Source organism: Dermacentor albipictus, chromosome 8 (genome assembly GCF_038994185.2).
Source record: "Dermacentor albipictus isolate Rhodes 1998 colony chromosome 8, USDA_Dalb.pri_finalv2, whole genome shotgun sequence".
In the NCBI taxonomy this organism is placed as follows: Eukaryota; Metazoa; Arthropoda; class Arachnida; order Ixodida; family Ixodidae; genus Dermacentor; species Dermacentor albipictus.
This window is the reverse complement of record NC_091828.1, coordinates 96436256-96449195: the sequence shown is the minus strand read 5'-3', so window position 1 is coordinate 96449195 and position 12940 is coordinate 96436256. Positions and strand designations below refer to the sequence as shown.

At 49.9% G+C, this 12940-nt stretch overlaps 1 protein-coding gene across 3 annotated transcripts in view; it reads right to left on the bottom strand.

The window, feature by feature from the left end:
- Nucleotides 1–12940, bottom strand: part of LOC135912903 (diacylglycerol lipase-beta-like) — a 70557-nt gene that overhangs the window by 20296 nt on the left and 37321 nt on the right. Inside the window, exons 1-4 of one of the 3 annotated variants that reach the window (XM_070523784.1) lie at nt 8684–8736; nt 7282–7416; nt 6144–6312; nt 940–1086 (exon numbers count right to left, since the gene is read on the bottom strand). In XM_070523784.1, the coding sequence (XP_070379885.1) occupies nt 940–1086; nt 6144–6312; nt 7282–7416; nt 8684–8706 (474 nt within the window). In that variant the 5' untranslated portion in view covers nt 8707–8736. Of the gene's footprint in view, nt 1–939; nt 1087–6143; nt 6313–7281; nt 7417–7677; nt 7790–8683; nt 8737–12940 lie in introns of those variants that run through there. The other 2 variants (XM_070523785.1, XM_070523786.1) reach the window with 2 other exon arrangements.

Genomic DNA, 12940 nt, shown 5'->3' with positions numbered 1-12940 from the left:
TACTGGCTTCAGTCACCAATTACTTGAAAATTCAACGTTCCCTCAGACTGCGCTCTCCTTGAACGCTCGAGGTTGAACGTGAATTCTAGCTGCATTGGTTCATTTATACAGACGGGCGCAGAAGTCTTAAGAAGACAACAGTGCCTGCGAGAGGTGTCGTATGTGGACAGCGACATTGCGCTGTCTTAGGTTCATTCATTCAAGTATGTCTACTACATATTGTACTTCCGCATACATATACCAGTAGTGATCGCTGGCGCTTGCGTACATTCGAGAATGCACGACACAAATCGTGGCGAGCGCACAATGTCATAAGGCACCTCGTTCGCTATAAATTTTTAGGCAAGAAACGTTCCAGAAATTTGAGATACTTTACGGTAACTTCATAGCGAAAGTAGTCCGGTGAAAACAAACACCGGTTATTAAAAAAAAAAGTGGCACATTGAATGACGCGTGGCGATGTAAATCCCATCGCATATTAAACCCAGGTTCTACATTAACTCCGCATTTCAATGAAAAATGAACTGTCAACTTCCCCTGTGATTTTCGTCCATTTTTGTTCGTTGGTTCCAGCGTGGACGCAGGAAATGAAGAGCGTGCTACTGCACCGTACAGTGTGCGCTGTTTAGAAACCTTTCTTCCTTTTTTACCCGCCGTGGTTGCTCAGTGGCTATGGTGTTGGGCTGCTGAGCGCGAGGTCACGGGATCGAATCCCGGCCACGGCGGCCGCATTTCGATGGGGGCGACAACACCCGTGTGCTTAGATTTAGGTGCACGTTAAAGAACCCCCGGTGGTCGAAATTTCCGGAGTCCTCCGCTACGGCGTGCCTCATAATCAGAAAGTGGTTTTGGCACGTAAAACCCCATAGTTTGATTTTTTTTTCATTTTTTTCACGCGGTGGTACGTTCTGGAAGCAAGCGTCATACAGACTGCCGTACCTCCAACTGCTGCCAGAGGTCCAGCGGCACGCAGGAGTCCCTGTAGAAGAAGACCTTGGCCGTTCCCAGGGCGTGCCACACCGTCTCGGCGAGCAGCATGAAGCTCCTCGCGTACAACACCGGAACCTGCGCCCTCCGCATGCTGCTCTGCAGTTGTAGGAAAGCGAAACGAGATGCAAATAAGCGTCGACGAACATCCGATAGAAAAGGTACTGGTCTCAAGGTCATAGAAGGAGGCGCGTGTTGTCTCGATAACGTATGCGCTAGTCTTGCCAATGCTTTTCCAGATCTCCCATTTGCGGTTGGGCGCTCGCCGGGCTATAGACAAGAACGGCACCGAGAGCGGCGCTGCTGCGCCGGCGTTGAGAGCGCCGCATGCGGGGCAAAATTCTATTAGCGGTGGTACCCCTCTCCCATCTCTCGTTCGCGCCGCCTTGATTGCCTCCTGCACTGCGCGTGTTTGGGCACGTTTCGCGCCGCGCGCGGTGTGTGCGCGTGGACATTTCCTTCGAAGGGCGGTGTACAGTCTCTCTCACATTTAGGGGAAAACTCGAAGCGCAGCAGCTCGCGCAGATGCTCGAGGGGCGGGATCTTGAACGGCGTCGTCTGCTACGGCGGCGCACGCTGGCCGCATTGTCGAGAAACGTTCTACTGTCAGGTGCAGGGCGCTGATCACATCGTTACTGCGTGAAAGGAGCCGGTATTCTTTGCTAAGCGTTGCGCGACGCCCACTGATACGCCTCGAATGTAAGTTCATCGCTGCATGGCAGTCATAGACGACGTACTGATTCCATACATTCTTGACGGCCCGTTTCTGGAAGGCGACTATATATTCTAACGCGATAGGACGCCGATCCACACTGCTCGTGCTGTGCAAGAACTGCTAGGAGAGCGCGCAGTCACTCTCTTGGAGCGGCCGCCTCAATCCCCGGGCGCCAACATCATTTAAAATGTCTGGGGCTCGTTGAAAGTATCGCGCAACATCCCCTCTATCAGTCGCCCGAGGATAGGCTTCGATCCACCATCGTCAGTGACTGAGACGTGCAGCGAATGAACACATCCCTGATCAAGTCATTCTACACTTCACTGCCTTCCAGGATGAGCGCTGTCATCGCTGCCGCTGGGGATATGACGAGATACTAACTGAAGTTCCGAGCGTGACGTGTCCAATTCCCCACCGGCGGGCAGGGTCTGTCTGGTGTAGCGAATCATTATCGAGAAAAATCACTTCCAGCTCATTGTCTGAACCTAAAACTTTCATTTAATCGTATCCGTTTGTTTCATCGTGTTCGACTCCCATTGTTGAGTGCTGTTTTCTTTTCGAGCCAAACAAAGACTGAGCACGTTGCGCGCACATCTTGGCGCGTTTTGTCGCTGCTCATTACGGTAGCACACACAGTGAAGAAATATACGTGCACACGCTCAGTACTCCGGCCCTTCGAAAGAACAAATTAACCATGTTGTCAAAAGAAGTTTGTGGAACTCCATTAGCGCCAATGAAGGATCAGAGTGTGGCGACGCACAACGTTTAGTAAAGAATATCAGCTCAGTTCCCGCAGTACCGATAAAATCGGTGCACTGCCCCTGACAGTACCACGCTTCCCGAAAATGCGGCCAGCGCCCGCCGCCGTAGCAGACGACGCAGATCACGACACCGCCCCTCAAGCGTGTGCGCCTGCTCGAGCTGCTGCCGCCGCACGACTCCATTGCTTGCCGCATCGCGATGAAATACGTTCCGAGTTTTCCCCTTAGTGTGAAACAAACTGCACACGCTATATTTGCCTTTAAGAAGATCGGTACGCTTGACGATTATTTTGATGGCTGCAATGCGGCGAAAGGGCAGCGTCTGCTTAACCATGTAAGTGACGCTGAGCAGGTAATTGGAAACGACATCGTATGTGCCGCCGGAAAAATCGTCAGCACATACGATGCGGCACATACATACGGCACCTACGAGCTAAAGTCATTTTTGCAGTTTCTCACATTATGTTTGCTACAAATCCGTGTTGTATCTGATGGCGACAACGGATTTCTATCGACACTGTGGGGAAATAAACAAGATATATCGCTGCATAGCACAAGTACGACATGCGCACACAACTTTAACTAGTACGACTTCTACAATATGGAATAGAGGCAGCAATGTAGACAGCTTGGCCATTTTTTAACAGTACTCAAGAGACGGAAGTTGAAAGTATTATTAATCATTCCTGCTTCAGCAATGCCGGCGCGACCAAGACGCGGGTGTGTATCGTCCAGTAACCCGATCGATCGGTGCAGTGGTGAAGCGGGAATGAACTCCGGTCATGTTCAATGCATCATGCACATATTCAATTTCTCGGCACGCGTGAACTTCGGCCACTGCTAGCGCATACAACAGACGTGGTTTCCATTCTTGGGCAGCGCACACACAAACGAAACACGAGAAAGAAGACAGGACAAGCGCTCGTTGAACTTAAAGTTTTTAGATGAATAAAAGGATTATGTACCGAGTAATTATTAATTTCACGTGGGTTACATATAGAAACCGTCATACACTCAGGAGTGATCAATGAACGAGCTCGCATCGTTTGCCAGATGTTTACTTCGCTCGGCGCACCGCAGTAATCCATGTCTGTCGTCTGCTTCTTTCGTACCATTTTCTAGTGAATCGGCAGAATTTCACTGGTGGCATCAACCTTTTCATGTTTACATTGCTGTCGTGACAGTTAACAACACAATAATAATTTCCGGTCATCCGAAGAGGCGCTGTCGCAAACATGAGATGTTTCGCGCGCAGCGCGAACTGAACGCGGGCGCGACCGCGAAGGGAAGCGGCGACGGAAACCACCGTTGGAGATGAAATCGTGCCGCCAGGGGAGAAACGAGCGCTGGCGTCTAGGATGAAACTTGGCGTGCGGTCGTCTATACATGCATCGCAACTGCACAAAGAACGCTCTTAAGAAATTTTGCGAACAATACCAGACGGTGGAGAGAAAGAGGCTGTAATGATGGAAAGGCGGAGAGGGTCGGTTTGCAGAGGACATAAGGACGTATGCTTCCAACTGTCTACTTTTCGCTGAAGCAGGGGTAACGAGGAGGCAGAGGGGGGCAGAGGAAGTAGGGAATGATAAGGGTGTGGATAAAAAGATGAAGGGGGATGATGATGATGGTGCTCATGATGCTGCTGCTGCTGATGATGATGATGATTATGATGGTGAAGATGAAACGAATGCACCGGGGCAGAGGAGGCAGGGAATGATAAGGGTGTGAATAAAAGGATGAAGGGGTGATGATGATGATGGTGCTCATGATGCTGCTGCTGCTGATGATGATGATGAAACGAATGCACCGGGGCAGAGGAGGCAGGGAATGATAAGGATGTGAATAAAAAGATGAAGGAGGTGATGATGATGATGGTGCTCATGATGCTGCTGCTGCTGATGATGATGATGATTATGATGGTGATGATGAAACGAATGCACCGGGACAGAGGAGGCAGGGAATAATAAGGGTGTGAATAAAAGGATTAAGGGGTGATGATGATGATGGTGCTCATGATGCTGCTGCTGATGATGATGAAACGAATGCACCGGGGCAGAGGAGGCAGGGAATGATAAGGACGTGAATAAAAAGATGAAGGAGGTGATGATGATGGTGGTGCTCATGATGCTGCTGCTGCTGATGATGATCGAAACGAATGCATCATGTCGCTCACATGCATACTTGAGCTGGACAGGCAGCAATGATCCTGGTTGATGGAGACTCACCACCGTTGTCTCCGAACCAGCCACCCAAGTACGGGCAGGGCCTCGTATGCGCGAGCCAATTCGTCTTAGTTTGCGAATAAGATAAAATTGCAATTTCGCGCGTCCAATCTTGGAGTAATCTGTGGCGGGCGCAATGCATGGTGGGAAAGTGAAAATGTCTGGTAGCTTCGTTTGCGCTCTGTTTTAACGTCCTTGGTTCTCGTGCGCTTAGTACAGGAAGTCGCGTAATCTATAAAGTTCCGGATACGTGTGGAAACTATAGAGGCAGCACGGAGCGTTCACTCGCTGCCGATGCCGCTCTTCGTAGCGCCCGAGTTGTGACAACGAGTGTACACAGTCATCGAGTGACATCTGTTTATGTTGCCTGTGCGTGCGCTACAATCATCAGCAGCAGCAGCACCACCACCACCATTATCATCATCATCAGCCTATTTTATGACCACTGCAGGACGAAGGCCTCTCCCTGGGATCTGCGCCAACCCGATTCCAACTAGCGCCCGCGAATTTCCAAATTTCATCGTTTAATTGCAATTTAAACGGCCGATAAAACTACGACCCTTACTCCGTGTATTTGTCAAATACATAGCGATCGCAATCAATGCTTCGCCTTTCTGGCGAGGCTGCAACTTTTCTGTTGTCGTTGTCTTGTCGAAGACAGCGCATACGATTATGGCACCGCTAAAACAGCATATATAAACAGGTGGAATTTCAATGCCACAATGATTACTTGCGAATAAAGGGAAAATCAGACATCCACCCGTTCGTAGCAATTGCTACAAAGGAAACCCATACGGGTTCCTCGAAAGAAAGGCCTCAGGGTTGAAGAGAAATTCGTCCTGGTCCGGGACTCGAACCCGGGACCACCGCCTTTCCGGGGCAGCCGCTCTACCATCTGAGCTAACCAGGCGGCCAGCAGATGGCAGGGCGAAGACTAATTTGCCAGGACAGGTGTACTGAGTACTAAAACGTACCGAGCCAGATACCAGGAGATAGATTTGGTGTGCGAGGCGTGTGGAGAGGAGGAGGAAACGGCTGAACACCTGATACTTGCTTGTAAACAACTTCGCCCTGCAGTTGAATCTAACGGGGAACTATTCAAAGCCTTGGGTTTTAAGGACAGTGAAAGTACAATAGACTTTGAACAGGTAGAAATAACTAAACGGAGGCTATCTGATTGGTGGACAATATCAACGCAAAAGTAAAGGAGTAAATACATAGGTATGCATGCATATAGAACCATTAAAGGCTATAGGGTGGCGCGCGCCGCCGCCGCCCGATTCAAAGGGTTCAGCCACAATCATCCATCCATCCATCCATCCATCCATCCATCCATCCTCTCGACAACAAATTGTTGTTGTTTGTTTAAGCTGTTACTTCCAAATTTCTTTATGCATGCAAGCATCATCGGACAGCAAAGGGCACACGTGAGCCGAAAAGACAGAGGTCCTCGCTCACCGCGACGATGCCTCCCCGGCTTGCGATGGCAGCGAGCGCGAGGTCCGAGCCGATGACCAGCAGGCAGAAGACCTGCGCGCCGAGCTGGTAGGCGAACGCGAGCCAGTCCGAGTCGCCGCACAGCCACATGGGCCGGTGCTCCCAGAGGAGCAGGCCGGACGCCACCAGCCTGCAGACCAGATGGTGCGCATGCGCGTGAGGTCACCGCGGTCATTTTCCGGGCTCACACGCGTACACTCTTATGCTATCTTCGGCTGGTCGCTTCCATCCCCCGAAGCAGAGTCGGGCAGATCCGGCGTTCCCCGAGCTCAGAGGTAGAGGACGAGCGCGCAAGCCAAACGTGCGACACGCTCTCGGAGGAGGCAATGGCAGATGCTAAACCACGTGACTACTACCAACGTCCGATGTTTCGCTTATCGAAAGCTCCCGGCGCTGCCGGGAAAACCGGCGGACGCGCCGGCGGGACGAGCGTTCGTCGCAGTGGCCTAGGTTGCCTAGGTTACGGTGGGCCGTCGCCAACAGCAGCAACGCGGCTCTGCGATGACGTTTCAATTTCGATGACTGCTCCGACGACAGGGCTCGGAGCGCCTCAGAGCGCTCGAAGGTGGAGGAGAGCAATCGAGAGGAACCTGCCGAACGCAGGGCGGGCAACCTCTTTCAACCAGCCGAAGACAACGCCGCTCGCGAGAGCGCTCCAGAGCGCTCAGAAACGACCAGTCGAAGATGGCATTAGAAAAATTTACACCCTTTGGGGCTTATCTTGTCCCACAACTATAATCGCCATCCGTCTGGCCCCCGTTTCCTTTCTCTGACGCGGCGAGCCCGGTATACTTCCCAGTCACGAACGGCATGCGCCTTATCTGTGTGACGCAGCATTCTCGACAGGAAAGTAGCGAGCGCCGTGTTCTCAGGAAAGGAAACGCAAGCAAGGCTGATGACGATTATCGTTGCGGGACAAATTTACACCCCAAAGGGTGCAACCGTTTTAAGAGTGTACAGTAGCGTGTGCGGAACAACGATCTATATTTGCATTCGTCTGACAAAAAAGATGTTCGTTAGTTGCGTGGAAAATTGTGGCGTGTGACGACAGTCAGCGTAAAGGTCAAAGTGTATATATATAAAAAAAGCGCGGACTCACCATCCCAGCCTGCAGATGGCTTCCAGGAGGGGCGGCAGGTACAGGTCGTCGTTGGCGATTATCCACCGCCGCCGGAAGAGCACAATGCTCGGCATGGCGAGCCTCCTCTGCTGTGTGCGCTTAACCAAGTCGAACCTGCACACCAGAATGAAGAAATATCCTACCACAATCAACGCAACAATCAACAACCACAATCTCTAATCTCTATATCTTGCAGACACTTTCCATTCATAGACCTTGACGTCTATATAGGCTAAATGTTGTGTACGAGAGCTACTGTGGCAGCGCTTCGCGGTTTGTGCCAATAGAAAAACATTTAAGTAGCGCGCGCGCATTAGATTAAGCTGTGGCCGCGTTAGATTAAGTGGCCGTGTGACTTTAAGTGGGGAAAAATACACTAGTTCGGCGTCTCTTTCCAGCCCGTTCGCTTCTATAGCGACGTGCCCATTGAGCTACCCGCTGGCGACGCCTCTGGATTCGAGGGACTGAAGCAAGAGATATATGACCACCGCATCCTGCAGCTTCAAACCTCTCATGTGCCGAGTGCCGCCGCTGAAAGACGATACGTTTGCGTCTTCCGTAAGCCAATAACGCGTTTCATATTCGCGATGGCACTGTTGTAGGAGCACGTGATGTTACGACTAAGGATAGTTGAGAAGCGCTGGATGGATGGATGGATGGATGGATGGATGGATGGATGTTATGAGCGTCCCGTTTGGAACGGGGCGGTCGGTTGCGCCACCAAGCCCTTGCTATTATACTGTCTGTGTCATACCTAGGTTAAAAAAGAAAAGAAAGAAAAAAAGCACTATGAACTCCCACAACCACATTTTCTGATCCCCTATTGCGTACTTTGCTTTTTTACGTCTCCTTTTTTTTTTGTCGTTTCCCTACTTTTCTTCCACCACTCTTCCAATCGCCTCTTACTAATCTCTATATTGCGGAAATGTTTACTTTTCCGCTGCTCTCGCTGAATCCAAGGGCTTCCAGGAGGCCAGTGGCATCTAAATCGACCTCTATGTAGACGTTTTCACATTCTAATAAAAAATGCTCCATCATTTCCCTAGCTTTACCGCAGCAAGCACATGCTTCTTCTTCCTTCTTATAGCTCGCTTTATAGGTGCGTGTTCTAAGGCATCCCGATCTCGCTTCGAAAAGTAATGAGCTTCCCCTTCAGTTATCATAAATCATTTCTTTCCTGATTTCGTTTTTTCCTCTTAAGTAGTTACTCATGGCAGGTTTCTTCTCCACTGCCGCCACCCATGAGATCATTTCAGCCTCTCTGACTTTCCGCTTGACGTTCTTTGTTGCTGGGTTGCCCACCCTACAGGCCGCGTACTTGCTGGTAAGCTTCCTAGTTCTTTTCCTCCACTGTGAATGAATGTTTTTCCTGTACACATACCTCAACACTCTCCCTAGAAGCATGTGTTCACCAGCGCCCTCTGCGGACGAGCTGTCGAGCGTGGTGTGTTCAAGGTGCGGCGTCGATGCCATTACATATACAGTGGAGGAGAACAAAAAAAATTAAGAAACTCGAATGGCGAGCAATTATCTCTGAAGGCAAGATTAACAAACGGGTTTTTCAACAGTTAATTAGTCGCCTGAAATTATGGCTCAAAGTGACATCACCTTGTTTCAGCGTGTGTGCGCGTGCGTGCGTGCGTGCGTGCGTGTGACAAAGGCTGGTATACGGACTAGTGCCCTTGCTGACGTCACCGTAGCTCCGCTCGCAGCGCCGCCATCGGCCTCGCATCATCGAGGCCAATGGAGGCCCAAGAGGCGAGCTTCACTGACATTGCCGTGCCGCAAAATAGTTATTATAACGCTTACAGCGATAGCCGGCTGCAGAGAATGTGACTATAGAAGGTCACCGAGCCTGTCGCGTTTAAGAAACTTGGCCGTCAGCGGACGCGTAGCGCGACAATGTACGGAAGTGCCGGTATATGGGCGTTGCTGCACTCGGCACTGCGTGTCGACCGTGTTTTTTTTTTTTTTTTAATGCGCACTGTGCCCGTTTAAATATGCCTCCACGTGCGCAAGGTCAAGCGCTCGAGAAAGACCTCGAGGCATGGGAGGCGCTTTGTATTCTATACTGTCCTCGTTGGGCAATGCAATGCGGTGCGCCCCAAAAACGCAAGGACTAGTATACCCGGCGATCTCTGTACACGTCGTAACTTCTGGTTCCTTGGACGCAGAATGCCGTGGCTTCATCGTACGTAAGAGATTGCCTTTTTTTTTGCGGTGTCTAGAGGCCACATAATTGCCCGGCGGTCAAGTGAGACAATGAACGTCTGCACTTCATTTATAAAGTATACGAGGTGGTCCTTGTGTTGGATGAGCGAGTCATCGGTGTCGTTCTGGACACTCACTATATAGCGCTGCCTTGTGGCTCGAAGTTGCGCATCCTGTGAAATCCGTGACGTCAGTGTGGGCGCTATAAGCTTAACGATGGCGTCGCCCCACATCTATCTTTCATTCTGACGTCACTTAAGTCTTACACCATACTTACACCTTACTTCTAGCTCTCTCGGTATGAGCGTCATTTTTGGCGATTACAAAAACGTGATTGCTGTTTTTTGTCTGCGTTTCTTTTTTTGCGTTTCTCGTGCAGATGCAAGCCTAATTACCATATTTTTTGGATGTCGCTGGACCGTTCCCGAGAAAAAAATAAAGACCTGGGAGGGGAACCGAGCGAAGGCGTTTAACACCTCTGTGAACCGGTACTGCCAGCAACATATACGAGGGCAAGAAGCATGGTCCCGGTGGAAACTCGTACATCTTTGACTGTTCCTGATTCCCAGATCTGGAACGTCCGCGAACGCTAAAGACGGGACTATCATTTTAACATGACAAAAGCAGTTCTCCGAAAGCCCGCAAGGTGGAGCAAGGTTCGCGAAAGGAAAAAAAGAATATTGTCATCCACCCGAGTGTAGAGCTGCGAAGGAAATTGCCCCATAAGGATTCCTCTGAAAGCATCCTCAAACCAGTAAGATTTTTCTTTGTTGTTTCTTCAGCCGCGAAGGTTATTTATTTTTTTCTGAGAAAGCCCCTATGGGAAGTAGTTGTAATTTGTAGTTTCGCGGTACACTGCAAAATAATTTGCATCCTCTAAAGTAAATAACGGCGTAAATCAGTATATACTCCCCTTTCTCACACCCTTTTTGGATGTAAGCGTATGAGTTGTGTATTGATTTACACCCTTGATAACTCGGGGTAATACAGTTTAGGTGGACGTAAAGAACCCAAGGTGGGCAACAGTAATCCGGGGTCCTGCTTACACCGTGCCTAATACTTGCATCGCGGTTAATTTGGCACGCACAACCCCGGCATCTATACATATTTTAGCTTAAACAGGCGAACTTGGACTGCAGGACGCCGTCCGTCCAGGGCTAAAGACTCTGCCCTGCTCGTTTATTCAATAATGTTTACTACTACTACAACTACTACTACTACTACTACTGCTACGACGACGACGACTACTACTACTATTATGACAGCTACCACTACTACTACTACTACTACTACTGCTACTACTACTACTACTACGACTACTACTACTACTACTACTACTACTACTACTACTACTACTACTACTGCTACTACTACTACTACTACTACTACTACTACTACTACTACTACTAGCCTGTTTCAATATCCAGACGACCCCCCGGGATTTCGAGCACTAGGCACGGAGGCCGCAGGTGCAGTGCGCTCTTGCGGGCCGAGCTTGTACTTAATTATTAGGCTGTCACCGAGTACAGTGTGGTAAAAGACTAAGGCTCACGATAACTGGATTACGGAATTTTCGACGAACCTTGGTAGAGCGAGTGGACTCGCCACGGCATCGAGTGGCCTCTAACGGTCCTTCATCTAAACTGCTGAGGATTACTATGAAGCCCATGAAGACGCCAGCATGAGCTAAAGGTCGTGTCTGGAAATTGTTGCTTAGAGGCTCGCTCCTCGACTAATGCGTAAGTGCGTGTATGTATGTATGTATGTATGTATGTATGCATGTATGTAAGTATGTACGTATGTACGTACGTATGTATGTATGTATGTATGTATGTATGTATGTATGTATGTATGTATGTATGTATGTATGTATGTATGTAGCGTGTGCGTGTGCGTGCGTGTATGTTGGGTTGTACTGACGCGGGTGCTCGTCGTGGTCTCTGTGTCCGTTTGTCTACGCATTCGAGTGTGCGCTGCACTCGTGCGTCTGGGCTTCGTTTTCTGGTGCACGTACCAACTACGCCGCTACCGCCCCCCCCCCCGCTTTCCCGGGCCTCCATTTTCTTCTCACACGCATATCTACGTATACATGCTCACGGAACTGAGTCAAAGGAAGTCTTGCGCAACTACGCCGCCGGGCGGGTTAAACTGGAAATGAAATCACCGCTTACACGCGCCGGCAGCTCGAGCCGCGCTGGCAAAGGTAGGCAAGCAAACAACGCAAGCGTTTCCTGGCTCACGCGAGAAAGACAATGGTGCCGGTCCATTAGGAGAGCAGCGATTGCGGCGGCTCAAGCGATGCGTGCGCGGTGGCGATGGTGAGATCTCGGCGATCTTGCTCGGGGGAGAGGAGGAAGAAGTGGAGAGGAGGAGGGGCGGAAATTGGCGGCAAGCGTGGGAGAGGAGGAAGAAGTGTAGAGGAGGAGGGGCGGAAATTGGCGGCAAGCGTGGGAGAGGAGGAAGAAGTGGAGAGGAGGAGGGGCGGAAATTGGCGGCAAGCGTGGGAGAGGAGGAAGAAGTGGAGAGGAGGAGGGGTGGAAATTGGCGGCAACCGCCGCCGCCGAGCGTTTCGTTTATACGCATTCCAAGGTCGGAACGCCAAATCTGGACTTTCTTATTTTTTTTCAGCGAGAGAAGCTGTATAATACACTTCGCGAAAGAAAAAAAAAAGAAAAGTGGCAGGCTTTTTTACAACGCAGTTCTAAGGGTCCTTTTCCCTGCGTTGACATGGGAGTCAATTTCAGTGAAAGGGGCCCCAAATACGAACATCAAGTTCTGTGCCCTCCTCAATGTCGTTGTCCACTCCCGTGGACAACGACATTGAGCCTTTCCAAAATTGAACCGGAAGTGATGAGCTAAAATATACTGGTGGAACGTAAATCCATACGTAGGTGACAGTATACGTACATATGCCAAGCGTGTAATTATATACCACTGGTTTTAGAAGATATCGATGCTTTGTAAACGATGCTTAGAAGATATCGATGCTCCGCCTGGACTTCCGGAGATCGCTTGGCATACGGTCTACTTAAAATGTGAAACAGCAGAAAGAAAATTAGTTAACCGCTCCATGGTTACCGGCGGCGAGAGAAAGAAAATAAACGTATCCCGTACTATGCATTTCGATTGCCCCAGATAAAGCGCAAATTCCAGGATGGAAGTGAACGCAGCGGACCGCCGTGTGGTGTTAAATCTGTACGTTTGTGTTCAGGCAAGCAAAATACGCATTTATCTGATCAAACTCTTTGTCGACGTACATGGACGCTCTAATATGTGAGCCTCTGTCCGTGGGGATGTCATCAAGGAAGTAGTTTTTTTTTTTCTTTAAGGTTCGTAAAAGATCACTAGACAATAAGAACTGACTATAGAGTTTGTTGTGTCACTAGGATTTTGTTAGGTCGGAAGAGGTTACTGTAACACCTTTACT